This window comes from Plectropomus leopardus, chromosome 5 (assembly GCF_026936395.1).
Source record: "Plectropomus leopardus strain MGB_pleo_1.0 chromosome 5, ASM2693639v1, whole genome shotgun sequence".
NCBI lineage: Eukaryota > Metazoa > Chordata > Actinopteri > Perciformes > Serranidae > Plectropomus > Plectropomus leopardus.
In genome coordinates, this window is record NC_142180.1 from 12264251 (window position 1) to 12276978 (window position 12728).

Here is a 12728-nt window from a genome sequence, read left to right on the forward strand (position 1 = left end):
GTGCTTTTGATCCATTCTGGCATTTTTTTCAACGTCTTTGTCGTCTCCTGTCATATCTTGCTTGAACTACACCGCACTGCCTCCATGATCTCTGGTGATACTGCCCCCTTTCATCCATATGTCTAAACTTTCAAAGAACTTGCACCAATACGGACAAAATGAGCGTAGAGTACAGACAGAGGGCTCCATCCATGTTTGTGTACGTATCTAGCGTTAAGCATAAATCAGTCCTTACTGGGGCAGCTTAACTCTTAACTGCATCAGCACACTAGTGACATGATTCCAGCCTTCCAAAACATTTTGGTTATGCCAGCCCGTTCTTATTCCAAAGTCATTTAATACCACCACCTCTGCAGTGCTTTTAGCATTAGATGCCAGTGCCAAAGAGTACCTTTTTGTGTCCGTTTGATACACCGCTAGACGTCATCAGCTGTGAACGTGGCCAGACAGAATTGTCCCTTGTGTTAATATAAACCACCAGACAGTAGGACGGCACTTACCGCGGCAGCATGATATTCAGATGGTTGGCGTCAGTTGAGAAAGCGGCCGGCTGGAACCTTTCGCGTCTGCATGATATGCTGGACGCTGTCAGATGTAACATAAGGACCATGAGGGCCCCAGTAGGTCAGACAGGAAGGGCAGTGGATAGATCCAACAAACACCAGATGTTCATGTGTAAGACAATTGTTTGTTTTTCGTCTAAATTTTTATTTTTTTTATTTTTACACCTTACCATGTGCCTCTTTTACCTAAACGTAAACATCCAGGCCAGCATGTGTGTTTAATTTCCTGGTTTCCATGTGCTTTTAATTCCTAAACATAACCATTGTGCAGTGTGATGCCACCATGTGCTTGTGTTGGCTTGTCATGGTATGAAATGTCAATAGCAGACACAGAAGGATACCTTGAACGTAATATGTAGATGTGGAAGTCCACTGCAAAACAACAATATGTGACGACTTGGGATGAGAAAGTGTTGGTTGTGCACAAATTACTGCCGTATGATTACATGGGATATGTTGGATATTTGGTGCATTACTTTTCATCTGAAAATGTACAAACAGAATAAGAAGAGCCTGTCCCTCCTCATCCTGCATTCCAGCAGAAGAAGATGTTTTACATTAATGTTTTCCCCAAAGAGATCTCTCTGAGAATTTGTAAAATGAGCTATATTCAGCTCAGAGGGAGGAGGGAAGACAGGATTGGGATCTGTCAAGGTCGACTGTCAAAAGCAGGACACATGTCCTCATTCAGGGAAGTGTTTCATTTCAAAACAGAAAAGTCTTCATAAGTAATGAGGGAGCTGAGCGGGCAGACAGACACAGTGACAGGCTTTGCCTCATCCTCCATCTATTCCACCACCAGTCACAACACCGACCTGAAATAGACGCTTTGTTCCCCATAAATGGCTTTAACACGTGCTCCGCTGGAACCCGAGATGTATAATAACATCTTTTTACTGACACTATTTATACTATAAAAGCTATTAGACTAAATGTCATCCCTCCCCACTATGTTTTTAATCTCTTAGTTTTGGCACTGGCACGGTCGAGGGGTTTGTCTGTGAGCATAATCTCTCTTGACTAAAGGGGAGAGTAAAATGCTTTAAAACATGTTGCTGATCTTGGCAGGTTGTGTCACAGTTACGGGTTATAGCGAGCCACAGGGTTCCTGCTATCACGCCATCTCAACTTGCCCACACTTTTCCTTGAATGCTCGCGATTCCCTCCCAGTGCTCTGCCTGTGCCAGCTGTTATTCTTAAAGGTCTGTGAACCTGACATCAAAACATGGTTTTATATGTCATTAAACTCCACTATCCTCTCCTTTTTAGGCCTCAGAGATAATCAATCACTTGTAAGAGGGTGCCAATATGTTAGCATACGAGGGGGTGTACAGATCAGGACATGAATAACATCAGGGTGGATTGGATTACCAAAATGTGGTCGAGGGGATTGTTTGAGTTTGGGTTTGCAGAATTTTCTATAGAATAAAATCCGAACCAAGCTGGGTAAATACTGCTTTAATGGCTGGGATGTCGGAGCTGTTTTTGCATTGGTGTTATTGCTGCCACCCTTGGTCTATAGAGTTCCTGAACTCTCCTGGCATGTGCTAGTTTTAGCTTATAAAGGTGAGAGCTTTGGGGCCAGGGTACAAAACTATAAAGGTTATGCTAAAGCTGCGAGGCGCTGATCACAGCTAGAATCTTTTTGTCATCTCCAAGGAAAGTGCTGACATTTATAACCTGTATTAAGATGTATTTATATGCTAAATAATCATATCTGATGAGGGAGATTACTGCACAATTCCCCTCTTTCCCTCGCTCTGTTTGCTTCCACATCTGCAGAAGTGCCACATTCTCTGCAGGGAGGGTAGGGGAAGCATGGTTGGTGGTGAGAGAGAGGTATTGTGAAAGCAGTTTAATACAAAGTAATGGTGTAAGAGGCAGAAACAAGCAAGCGTTTAACAGATGGCAACCTGCAGGGGGCAGCAAGATCAACACCAGCCCACATGAACACAAATTTTTGACATAAATGGCACAATAAGGGTTTTGACCTCAGAAAGATCCAGGTATCTCTTTTGTTATACAATCAGTTTAACAAAGTGATGTTACACAGAATTTCAAGGTTGCTGTGAGCTGTTGTATCAACATCCCTTAAATGCTATAATGTTTTCTGTAGGGAGACAGATCTAGCGCGAGAGAGGTGAGAGAAAGTGCGGTCTTGTGGTCTGCTTTGGTTTCTAATATTGCAGAGGTAGTTCTTCGGCGGCCAAGCAGCACCATGTGATGGTAACTGGATCGCCACACAGCTGCAGCCGCGGGCACCGCCGGTCGTCCCCAAGGCTGCTGGAATAGCGACAGGACTGCTCCGCACACATTCAAGCACACAAATACTGTACATGCACACACCAGTGTATGGAAAAACCCAAATAGTACAGGATGGGGGTAAGTGGGGAGGTGCGGGAGAGAACTCTACCCTGCCTGTTTCAAAGATGTTTTTAAAGCTGTGAAATTTCTACTCCAACCACGGCAGACTCGGTTACACACAGGGCTGTCTTTTAAAGCCGGAGCTGGTGTGTTTGTTCTTCTGTTAAATGAAGGGTGGCGGTGGTTGGACTGGAAACCAACTACAGTCAATTAGGAATGTCTCTGTCAGAGGGCAGACCAGATGCTTGTTCTCTGTTAAAGCCTTGCTGTTTCTATTAGCTCTGATGGCTATTGCTGTGAATTTACTTAAAACTAGATAAAACTCTTACAGAGAAAACCAGTCGAGCTTTAGAGATATTGTGAAGAGTAAAACTGATATTTTATTCGTACATAACAAATACAGGTTTGAGTTCCTGAATAGTCTTAAATACTCCAACTTGAGTGTTAGCGACTGTCCACCCAAGCATCACAGCATCACCAACGTACTGGTGTGGACGCCACATTTGTTTGGTTCAGCAACAAAATTTAACATTACAAAAAAAACAAACAAACAAAAAAAAAACATAAGAAGTAGAGTGGAGTGTATATGAAAAGCATCAGAGTAAGAGAAATTTGTACAAATTTGTCTTTGTAATATTGTTGTTTGTTAGTTAGTTTGTTATTTAGTTCTAGTGATATATATAAGCTTTTGTTCATGTTTAAAAGAAACAAAATATACATGAAATAAGATAGTAAATCTATAATAATAGTAGTACTGGTGGAAGGGAGGCAGGAAGGATGGCAGGGAAAACTTGCCTTGGGCACCAAATGTGCCAGGTCTGCCACTGCTTGTTACACTGTTTTCAAAGTACATATTTTAGGGTAATTTTTTATATTTCAAGTATTGTTCTTCACAATATCTCGAGTTTCATCCAAAGTAACATGAAAAATTCTGATGAGGTGCGTGAGAATGGAACAAAAGAAATGTGTCAAATCAGCAAAGAGGATTTTGCCTATAAAAGAAATGAGAGTGGTATCAATCTTAGCTAACTTCTGGCAAGACAGTAAATAGGCATATTTTCCAAAATTTCAAACTACTCCCTCAAGCATCACTGAGAGTCATAACTTTAAGCATACACACGCACACACACACACATTGTTTCTCTATTGAAACAACAATCCAGGGAAGATCCGCTATTGATTGTGTTTGCTGTGCTTTTGTTTAGCCTTTTTTTTGGTGTGAAATCATCGTCCTTGACTCCGGAGCACAGCCTGACCTGCACTGCACGAAACCCGCCTGTGCTGTGCAGACAGATTTAACTAGGTTGTCTGGTGTTTTGATCTATTGATCTTGTCTTGTTTGTCTGTCCATCCATCGTTCATAAGAGTTATTTCAGGCGATAACTTAAACAGTGCTGGTCTGACACTTGCAACCATCATTTATCTTCACACTATTCAACAGACTTTAAAAACTTACACTGATCTGATCATTGAAGGTCAAAACACAAACTTCTCTCAGATATCACTGTCAAATTTGGACAAAACTTGATGAATGATTCTTCCAGCGTCTAAATGAATTACGTCATTGGCTCGAGGGGGTCAGTATGATTCAAGATGGGCAATTCAAACTCTGCTGTAGGCTGCAACACCAGATAGATGATAGCTGAAAAGGTGAGGCACTTTTTTTCCTGTTTGGTTCTAGCTGTGCCCAAGTGGTGCCTAAGAGACAGTGTTTATTATTTTACTTATCCATTCTTTTATTTTGAGGTCATCGCATGGCATAAAAATGATTGTGTGCTAACTGAGGCGACGCCACGCTGGAGATGCTTTCATTACTGGCCTGTATCCACAAATCAAAGCACGATTGCTGTACTCATGTCTCAAACACACACAGCTGTAGCGTAACATTACACCAGTGGCTACCAAACACCGGAGAGCATGCAGGGCTGTTGCAGGGCAGGGTGGGACAGGAGAGAATCCAAAGTGCGTGGCAAGTTGGCAGACAGATCAAACACTCTGCCTTGAACCCTCATACTATATGTTGCAGAGACTTTGTTGAAATAAATAGAAGCATTACTGCAGTATAATGATAACATCCATCAGCACACTTAAGATAGCAGCCTTACAAATATAAATTTAAAAAATCCTAACAAATTAAGCCATGCAGGAAAATCAAGTATTTGTCCTTGGGGAGAGTGAATTTTATATTGTCTTGACTGAATGAAAAAAAACTTCAAGTTGCTCATGCAGTTTATTACAGCACTGACATAATTCAAACTGTACAATTTATATTGTGTGCAAGAGATAGCAAAACATAAAGAATAGATGGCTTCCTGTGAGTAAATGTGTTTTAATGTTATATTTCCTGCATTACTGTACCTTTAGTGTCTGTATTACTGTCAACTGGTTTCAATATTTGTATGAATTGTATAATTTTTTTGTCTTTAGATTTTAATGCTTATAATAAACTTAATTAACAAAAACACTCATCACTTTTATATGCTCCTAACAAATGACACAAGAGAAACTAGAATTAACTGCTTGTACAGTCAGATTGCATTTATCAGTTTATATCCATGTTTGTCCAGACTCAAAGGACAGTTGACAATGCTTTAAATATGGGTGTTGCTGCAAGAAGCCACAAATGGATGCTTAACACATATCTTCCCAGCAGCACCGGAGATCTAAATCACCACAATTTAAAAACACCCATCCAAAATTTCCAATTTAGTATCCAACCAATTATCTCCCTTCCTTTTCCTGAGTTTGGATGTAAAATTTCACTCAATCATTTTTTTTTTAATAATTGGCGTATGAATTCTTGAGTTATGGCCAAAAGTATGATTTGTGAGGTCACAGTTACATTTGATGACCAAATTCTAATTTTCAGTAATTAATATTATCTAACCTGGAAGGTATGAGAGCATTTGACAGTACATAAGTAAGATGTAAACATTCAGGCGCCAGCAACATTTTACCATGATTATACACCGCCTTTATGAGACAACACCACGATGACAACTCTGAGTGACCAACCAGATAACCATTAAAAAATGATTTGAGCCCGCACGCTGTTTCTATTTGAGCTCAGCATGTCAGAAACAGCGTCCTCATCAACCTGGAGAGTCCTCTGCACTGTCCAAACATCCCATAACAACACTATTAAATTCAGATAGCAGCTCTCTCAGAAGTGCCAAGGGAAATGACCTTGCCACACCAAGACATATGCTTTTAGTCCACTACCATTCTGTAATGAGGAGAGCTGGCAGGACGATCAAAGGCTTTCCACTGAACCCTGATACTAAATGGTGCTGATGATGTGGCCGAGGGGAGACCGATACGTACATCATACCAAACAACTCGAGAGGTCTGGCTGCTTCACTCAGGTCCTGGAGGGAGGCCGGAGTCCTGTGAAAAACTTCCTCGAATGACAATTTACCTTCCCTGCACGTCTGCCTTTGCACACAGCTTGTGTAAACACTGCAAGGTGGTGAAGGAAATGAAGGCAATGGGAAAACAAAGATCCTTTCGATAGGTCTGTGCTATGCAGCTGTGGTGTGATGGCTTCATGCTAAGCCAGGAACAGGCCTATGGCGGCATACGAGAAGACCGCAATACGTGGTTATTGATGGGAGGAGGGAGGGGAAAAAACTCCTTGTTTGAAGTAACAGGGTGGAGGTGAATGAAGAGTTGTAAAGGAGCTGGAGCACGTGTAAGCTGTGGGATAGCTCTTTGTCAGGCCTCTCCCACCCGCCAACTTGCCTCTTTTTTTTCTCCCAGTCTTTCCAGTTGCTGCTGATAGTCTGTATGATGAAAATATGAAGATCAGAGTCACAGGGAAACGCCAAAGCAAAGCTTTTCCACCCCGAACATCGTGAAATCAATCCTGCTGAAATGGAAATGAGGCACAACGAGAGAATGAACAGCAGGAGCACCAGAGGTGGGCGACAAAAGGCAGAGGGGTGCCGGGAGGGGAAGCGTTTGGGCTGTTACAAATCCAAGAACATGTTTCAACCTGTTGAAACTGCTTTGTCAGCAAACTGTCCTGATTCCAATAACACCCGCACATGTCCTCTTTCTCTATCCTTCCCTCCATTTTCACACAAAAGAAAATGGTAATAAACTGGCAATCGTGGATTGGATCAAACCTTTCCAAAGAGCACAGAACAATAAAGTTAATCTGTCTGTCCCTGGCACAGTCCTAACAAGAACGATGGAACGTGAATGGTATGTTAAAGCGGGGTCGCTATCTATTAAGCTGACACACACCTCGTCTAAGGGCACTCCAGAGTGAAACATGGGGGAACTGGATGAATGAGCTTTTCCCCAAGCATTGCCGTGGGGAAAATTGATTTATATCCTCTGTGTTATTCTTCACAGAAGTCATTATCACTCCTTTGTGACTGATGTTCATCTCTTTATCATCACGGTGAAAATGGCAATTTGCACTCTCTGCAAGGAAGAGGTTTTAATATTGAAAAAAAATCACTGCAGATGGTGTGCAATAAAAAAACAATGGCACATATCCAGTGCTTTTCAGGCTCACAACCTCATCTTCCTTTGTGCCAATCTCCCCTCTCTGTCAGTCTGTGAAAAGACGAAGAGAAAGGCATTCTGATATGCTGGTAGATACCAGCAGACAAAGACACGGAGCAGCGCGCTATCACCTCTGTGTTGACGCCACAAGGTCCAGAGTTGTCAAAAGTATCTGACCTCCATCTCTGCAAGATTACGGCACAGAACAAAAAAATGTAGGAGAGAAAAAGAGGAAAGTGGATATAGATCAAATGCGTGTTCAAACAAACTCAATGGGCATCAGGCTTAAAGTAAAATAAAGAACAATGTCGCCTAGGCAACTCTGGCAACACTTGGAGAATATTTCCCATCTTCCCACATTCTGTTGAGGTGATGAAATGATACTCTATGAAATATTAAACAGTGTGTCATATCGTTAATAATTTTAAGGTTGTACAATCACAATAATGGACCACAGTGTGACAAAATGTCAACAATAGCAAAACATAATGAATAAACATTTCTCACTTGGTAAAAAAAAAAAAGGAGAGAGAGAACAAATGCAGAAATATCAGCTATGTTTCTTTTTGGCAGTTAGCCCTTTCTGTTCTATTACTGACAGGTTTGGGAAAATCTGTGCTCCTTTTAACCATTTCCTTGGCAAACCACCTGCTTCCCGCTCATGTTCCTCCTTCCAGTGTTAGTTTTCTTCCGAGTTAAAAGAGATTTCTAAGCAGCACCTGGTTTGTTTTGACACAGCAGCACCCCGCGAGCCAGCCAGCCACATCTACTCTTTGATTTAAAAATCAATTCATAACGTAAGAAATGGGCACAAGTTCAAACACTCCTTGACTTTTTCATCAACTTTGTTTTATGGATGTACTGTATATTTCTTCTTGCAGGAAAAGAGAATATAATATGATTGATGTGAGGGGGGTCAAAGCAGAGTGATTCGGTCACACTGCTGACAGAGTAGTGTAAAAAAGGATTACATTTTTAAAATGAATATTTGTATAAAAATATTAACAATGTAGTCAAAATAATGAAAGTAAAGTCATCAAGTACATATATATGTTTCATTATTATACTTTTAATTGTAGTTAAAATAAAGCTTAATACATTTATATGAAAAATAAGGGGAGAAAATACATATTCTGGAAATTGTTCATAAATATTTGACTTTATATCAACGAGCCCTTGCCAAGAAGTGTTTCAAAATCTGTAACAGGACTGTATATTTATTCAATTAACATCAATTCTAAGTCCGCAGATAAACAAAGTGCACTTTCAGTGTGTCTGTCAGGCCCTCAGCAGAGCCTCCACAGAGAAAGGTAATGGCCTCACAGTGGGAGTCCTGACTGTGCTGCTTTGAGGGATCTTGACAGAGTCAGCTTGAGGAGAGGCCTGGTCTGCTGGAGTGTCTGAGCACCATCCCTTAGACGTCAGAGGTCTGGGATCAAAAGTCCTGCTGTGTGCACTGACGTCTTGCCCACCCAGGATACCCTGATCTGCTCCAAAAATAGAGCATGTGATGTTTGAAGAGCCATTTGAGTCCATTATTTCTGTTGGTTTTGGGAGGGATTTGACAAGGTCTGGACCCGACAAGGGGCTTCCATGATGTTTGAGTCTTTGTTCTGATGTAAGAGACATCAGCTCAGGTCTGTCTTTCTTCTCATGGTCTTTCCAGCTGTTCTGCACCTCTTCATACTCTCTGGTTTGCTCTGAGCTTTGGGATAGGAAGTCATTATAGTCTTCAGTGGAAGACTTACTTTTCAGGTGGAAGAACTGATAAAACTGGAAGTCACACTCATAAAGCGGCTTATATTTATACAAAGGCACAAAATTGGGTGTCCCTGCAGCGATGGGGTCCTTGTTGAGAAAACAGCAGTGGAGGTTAGGGGAGACAGGCAGGGGCGGAGGGTGAAGCATGGGGACGAGGGCAGAAGAGGATGAGAAGGAAAGGTCGTTCTGCAGCTCTCTCTGTCTCATCTCCCGTTCCAGCATCACATTCTCCAGCTCTTTGTCTGCAAAGGCTCGCCTCTTCCTCATCCGGGCGCTGATGGGGGGACCTGTGAAGTGTGTTTGGTCACACTGTGTTTGCTTTGACCAGCAGGAGGTGTCGTTCCCTGGCAACGCCACCGGTTTGAGTCCTGCATGAAAAAAAAAAAGCCAGCCGTTGTGTTTTCATATATTTAATTCATTTATGACTAATGAAGTTGTTCCAACCGATTAATTGTTATGTTTATGTTTGAGTAGTTTGTTCTTTATTATTTTAATTATGCAGTTGGTTAGCGGTGTCATTTTTGTTTTACTGAGAGCACAGAGAGGCTGAGAGGGCTATAAAGAAGACAAAGCCTCCAGCAGGATTTGACTGCAAGCCAGCAGGTATTAATACACTGCACTATGTATTACAGTAATGGCCTGTTGTTGTGAAATAGTGAAGCCACAGTGATCAGGTTGGTTTAGATAAATTAAGTGCATGTGTAATGTTGGGTAATGACATCCAAAAGGAAAATGCAGTGGCAGTTTGAGCATATGTACAAAATACACATGTGTTCTTGTGTAAAGGTTTGTTGTGACCATGTGGGGACTATCATCTGTTTAAGGACAAAGCTGGTCCCCATAATTTCATCTATTTAATTTGGGTTAAGACTTTTCTTCTTGATTAAGAATCAAGCATAAGTCTAGGATAATGGTTGAGGTTAGACACTGGTGGGGTATGGTTTGGGTTATCCATATTCAATGACATATGATCTGATTTATATAATTTTTGTAAAAAAAAAGTGACTGTGACATGGAAATGTTCACTTCCTCCGTTAACAGATGGCAGACTGAGTTGATCAGTTTGTGATCTTGCATTAATTCTCACTACTCAATACATTAAAAGCAATAGAGCAAAAATGCTGTAGTTGACTTCAAGGATTTCATCTGGTTCACTGAAAAAGAACCATCTATCACAGTCTTTAAAGAGGATGTATGTTAAAGAGAGAGGAGATATTAATTAAACTTTACCCTGCAGGATGCTCTTAGCCAGTATGCTTGGTTCGGCTGCTCTCGTGTAACGCTGATATGCTGTCCTCCGAAACGGACCTGCACACCTGACCCCCCTCTTACCCTGGGAGAAACATGGGAACAGGAATTAGACATTTGGAGATAATAATTTTACACTGAGACTCTGCCCCAAAGGTAATTAAAGGGAATTAATACATTATGTAAGAGGCAAGTATATCTCTTTCTGCCTCTAAGATTTGAGAATGAAACATTATTTGTATTTTTTTATAAAAGAGCATCTAAAGGCCCGTTTTTATGTATAACTTTCAGCTATATTAGTTGTTTAATTGTTATACTATGTTTTGACCAAATATAAACAACAGTATGTATTTATATCTGTATTGACAGTGTTGAAATTTAAGAATTTAAAAATTTCCAATTTTGCTTTCAGTATTAAATGCAGACTTCTGCAGACAGAATGCAAATTTCTGATACAATACATCTTATTACTGCAATGAACTACAAAGCAAACTCAAATGGGGACAATCAGTCCTCTGAGGGAATTTGTATCTATGATTTTAAGATTTGTGATTGCTTTAATTCTGATGGCTGCTTTATGTTACTGAATTATCTTGTGATGCCCTTTGTGTGTAGGCCTATAGACCATAATAAAAAAAAAATCGAGCACATACATTATTTGAAAATACAAATAACAGTGACAATTATGCAAATTCAGTCTTCCAGCTTTTTTAAGTACTTTTGTAAAGTGTAAAATATTTATTTGCGATTTCTTTGCAGAAATTTCAAAACAGCAGAAGAAAATTTTGAGTATTGATATTTATATATTCTGACCTTCAATCTACCATCATGAATAAGCCAGTACACCTTTAATATTCTCATAAATATCTTTATAAATAATTAATTTCCTCCTATACTCATATCCTCAGTACATCTAACGGCTCATTTAATATCGCTTTTTGTCTGTTTATAATCATCTACTAATGATCCACCCATCAGTTTATTCTCCATCATGTCTCCACCACTGACCTGAACTGGTGCTCTCCTCACCTCCGCAGCTTGCTGCCTCCTCAGAGCGACCTGCGCTGCCATGACTCGCTGTCGCTCCACCACCAGCAGGCAGCAGGCACAGCGACAGTCCCTCCAGCGGCAGAAGCGTTTGTGGCCTTTCAAACACGAAACGACACCGTGGTTCCGACAGCGGGCGCATTTGGGGCTGCGGGTCATTTTGCGTGGTTTGTGCTGGTAGCGCTCTGGAGACGGGGCCACTTTGTACTCCCCTCCGTCCCCGCGGCGGCCGTACTGCCCAGTGCATCCGTCAGGACTTGTCACGTCAACAACTTCTTCGGATTTTAGTACATCATCAAGTTTTGCTGTGGTCTCCAGCTGCAGGCCTCCTTCCAGCTGAGAGGACATCTATGACTAATAACACCGGAATCCCACTTTTAATCCGCGATGTTGCTGCTAACGCTGAGCAGACTTTTACGCAGAAGATGTAAAGGGATTTTAACTCAAGATACAACTGAGAAAACCTGACTGCGGCGATTACTCTGTAAAGTAGAATTACCCTAGAAATAAATTGTCTGCCAAAATGCTCTCAGCCTGTTTAAGAGTCGAGAGCGATGATATATCACAGCAGTTATGTTTTACGCACGCATTGAAAGGCAGACAAATAACAATTTCTGCTCAGAAACTTAACACACAAAATTTGAAACAGGTTGTCCCAAATAAAATAAATCGGCTTCCATCAGGCATAAAATAAAACGACGCATTAACAGTGGGATTCCGGGCTTAGAAAGGCTGTGTGCCACAACTTTACAGCAAACTTCCTATTGAACACCAAGCCGTGATGAATGGTGTCCTGCTCCAGCCTGCTGATATATGACAGTTAATGTTTTCAAGGTGGAAACTTTGCAGCCTACCGCCAGACGTTTGAAATGTTAAGCCTCTCTCAGCTGCTCTCTGACGCTGTTTCCAAGAACAGGCGGATAATAGACCGGGCCACAATGCCGAGCTCCTGGCGCGAGACCCGTAAGCAAAGATTTGGGGGAAGCCCGTTTGCTGCAAAAGCAACTCCCTCTCCCTATAAACCCCTGTACCTGCCCTGCCTTACCCTGCCCACCTTCGAAGTGGTTCTCATCTTTCCATGGAGATATGGGATCTTGCCAGACCCATCTCCAAATGGGCAGAAATCCCTGTTTGAAAATTTAGAAGGAAAAAAATAAAAGTATTTAATGTAATAATATATATATGCAATTATATAATAATTGAATTTAGCCGTCTATTTGTTTTAAGAAA

General features: G+C 41.2%; 1 protein-coding gene across 2 annotated transcripts; it reads right to left on the bottom strand.

Annotated features, from left to right (window-relative positions):
* Nucleotides 1-8495: 8495 nt before the first annotated feature.
* On the bottom strand, nt 8496-12472 carry dmrt2b (doublesex and mab-3 related transcription factor 2b). 2 transcript variants are annotated; one of them, XM_042483940.2, is made up of 3 exons: nt 11481-12472; nt 10434-10536; nt 8496-9571 (listed from the first exon to the last, which is right to left on the bottom strand). In XM_042483940.2, exons 1-3 carry the CDS (start codon nt 11844-11846, stop codon nt 8721-8723), a joined length of 1320 nt encoding a protein of 439 aa, XP_042339874.2. In that variant the 5' UTR covers nt 11847-12472; the 3' UTR covers nt 8496-8720. The 2 variants fall into 2 exon arrangements, with proteins under 2 accessions (XP_042339874.2, XP_042339872.2); XM_042483938.2 differs by having other exon boundaries at nt 11460-12472.
* Nucleotides 12473-12728: the final 256 nt, after the last annotated feature.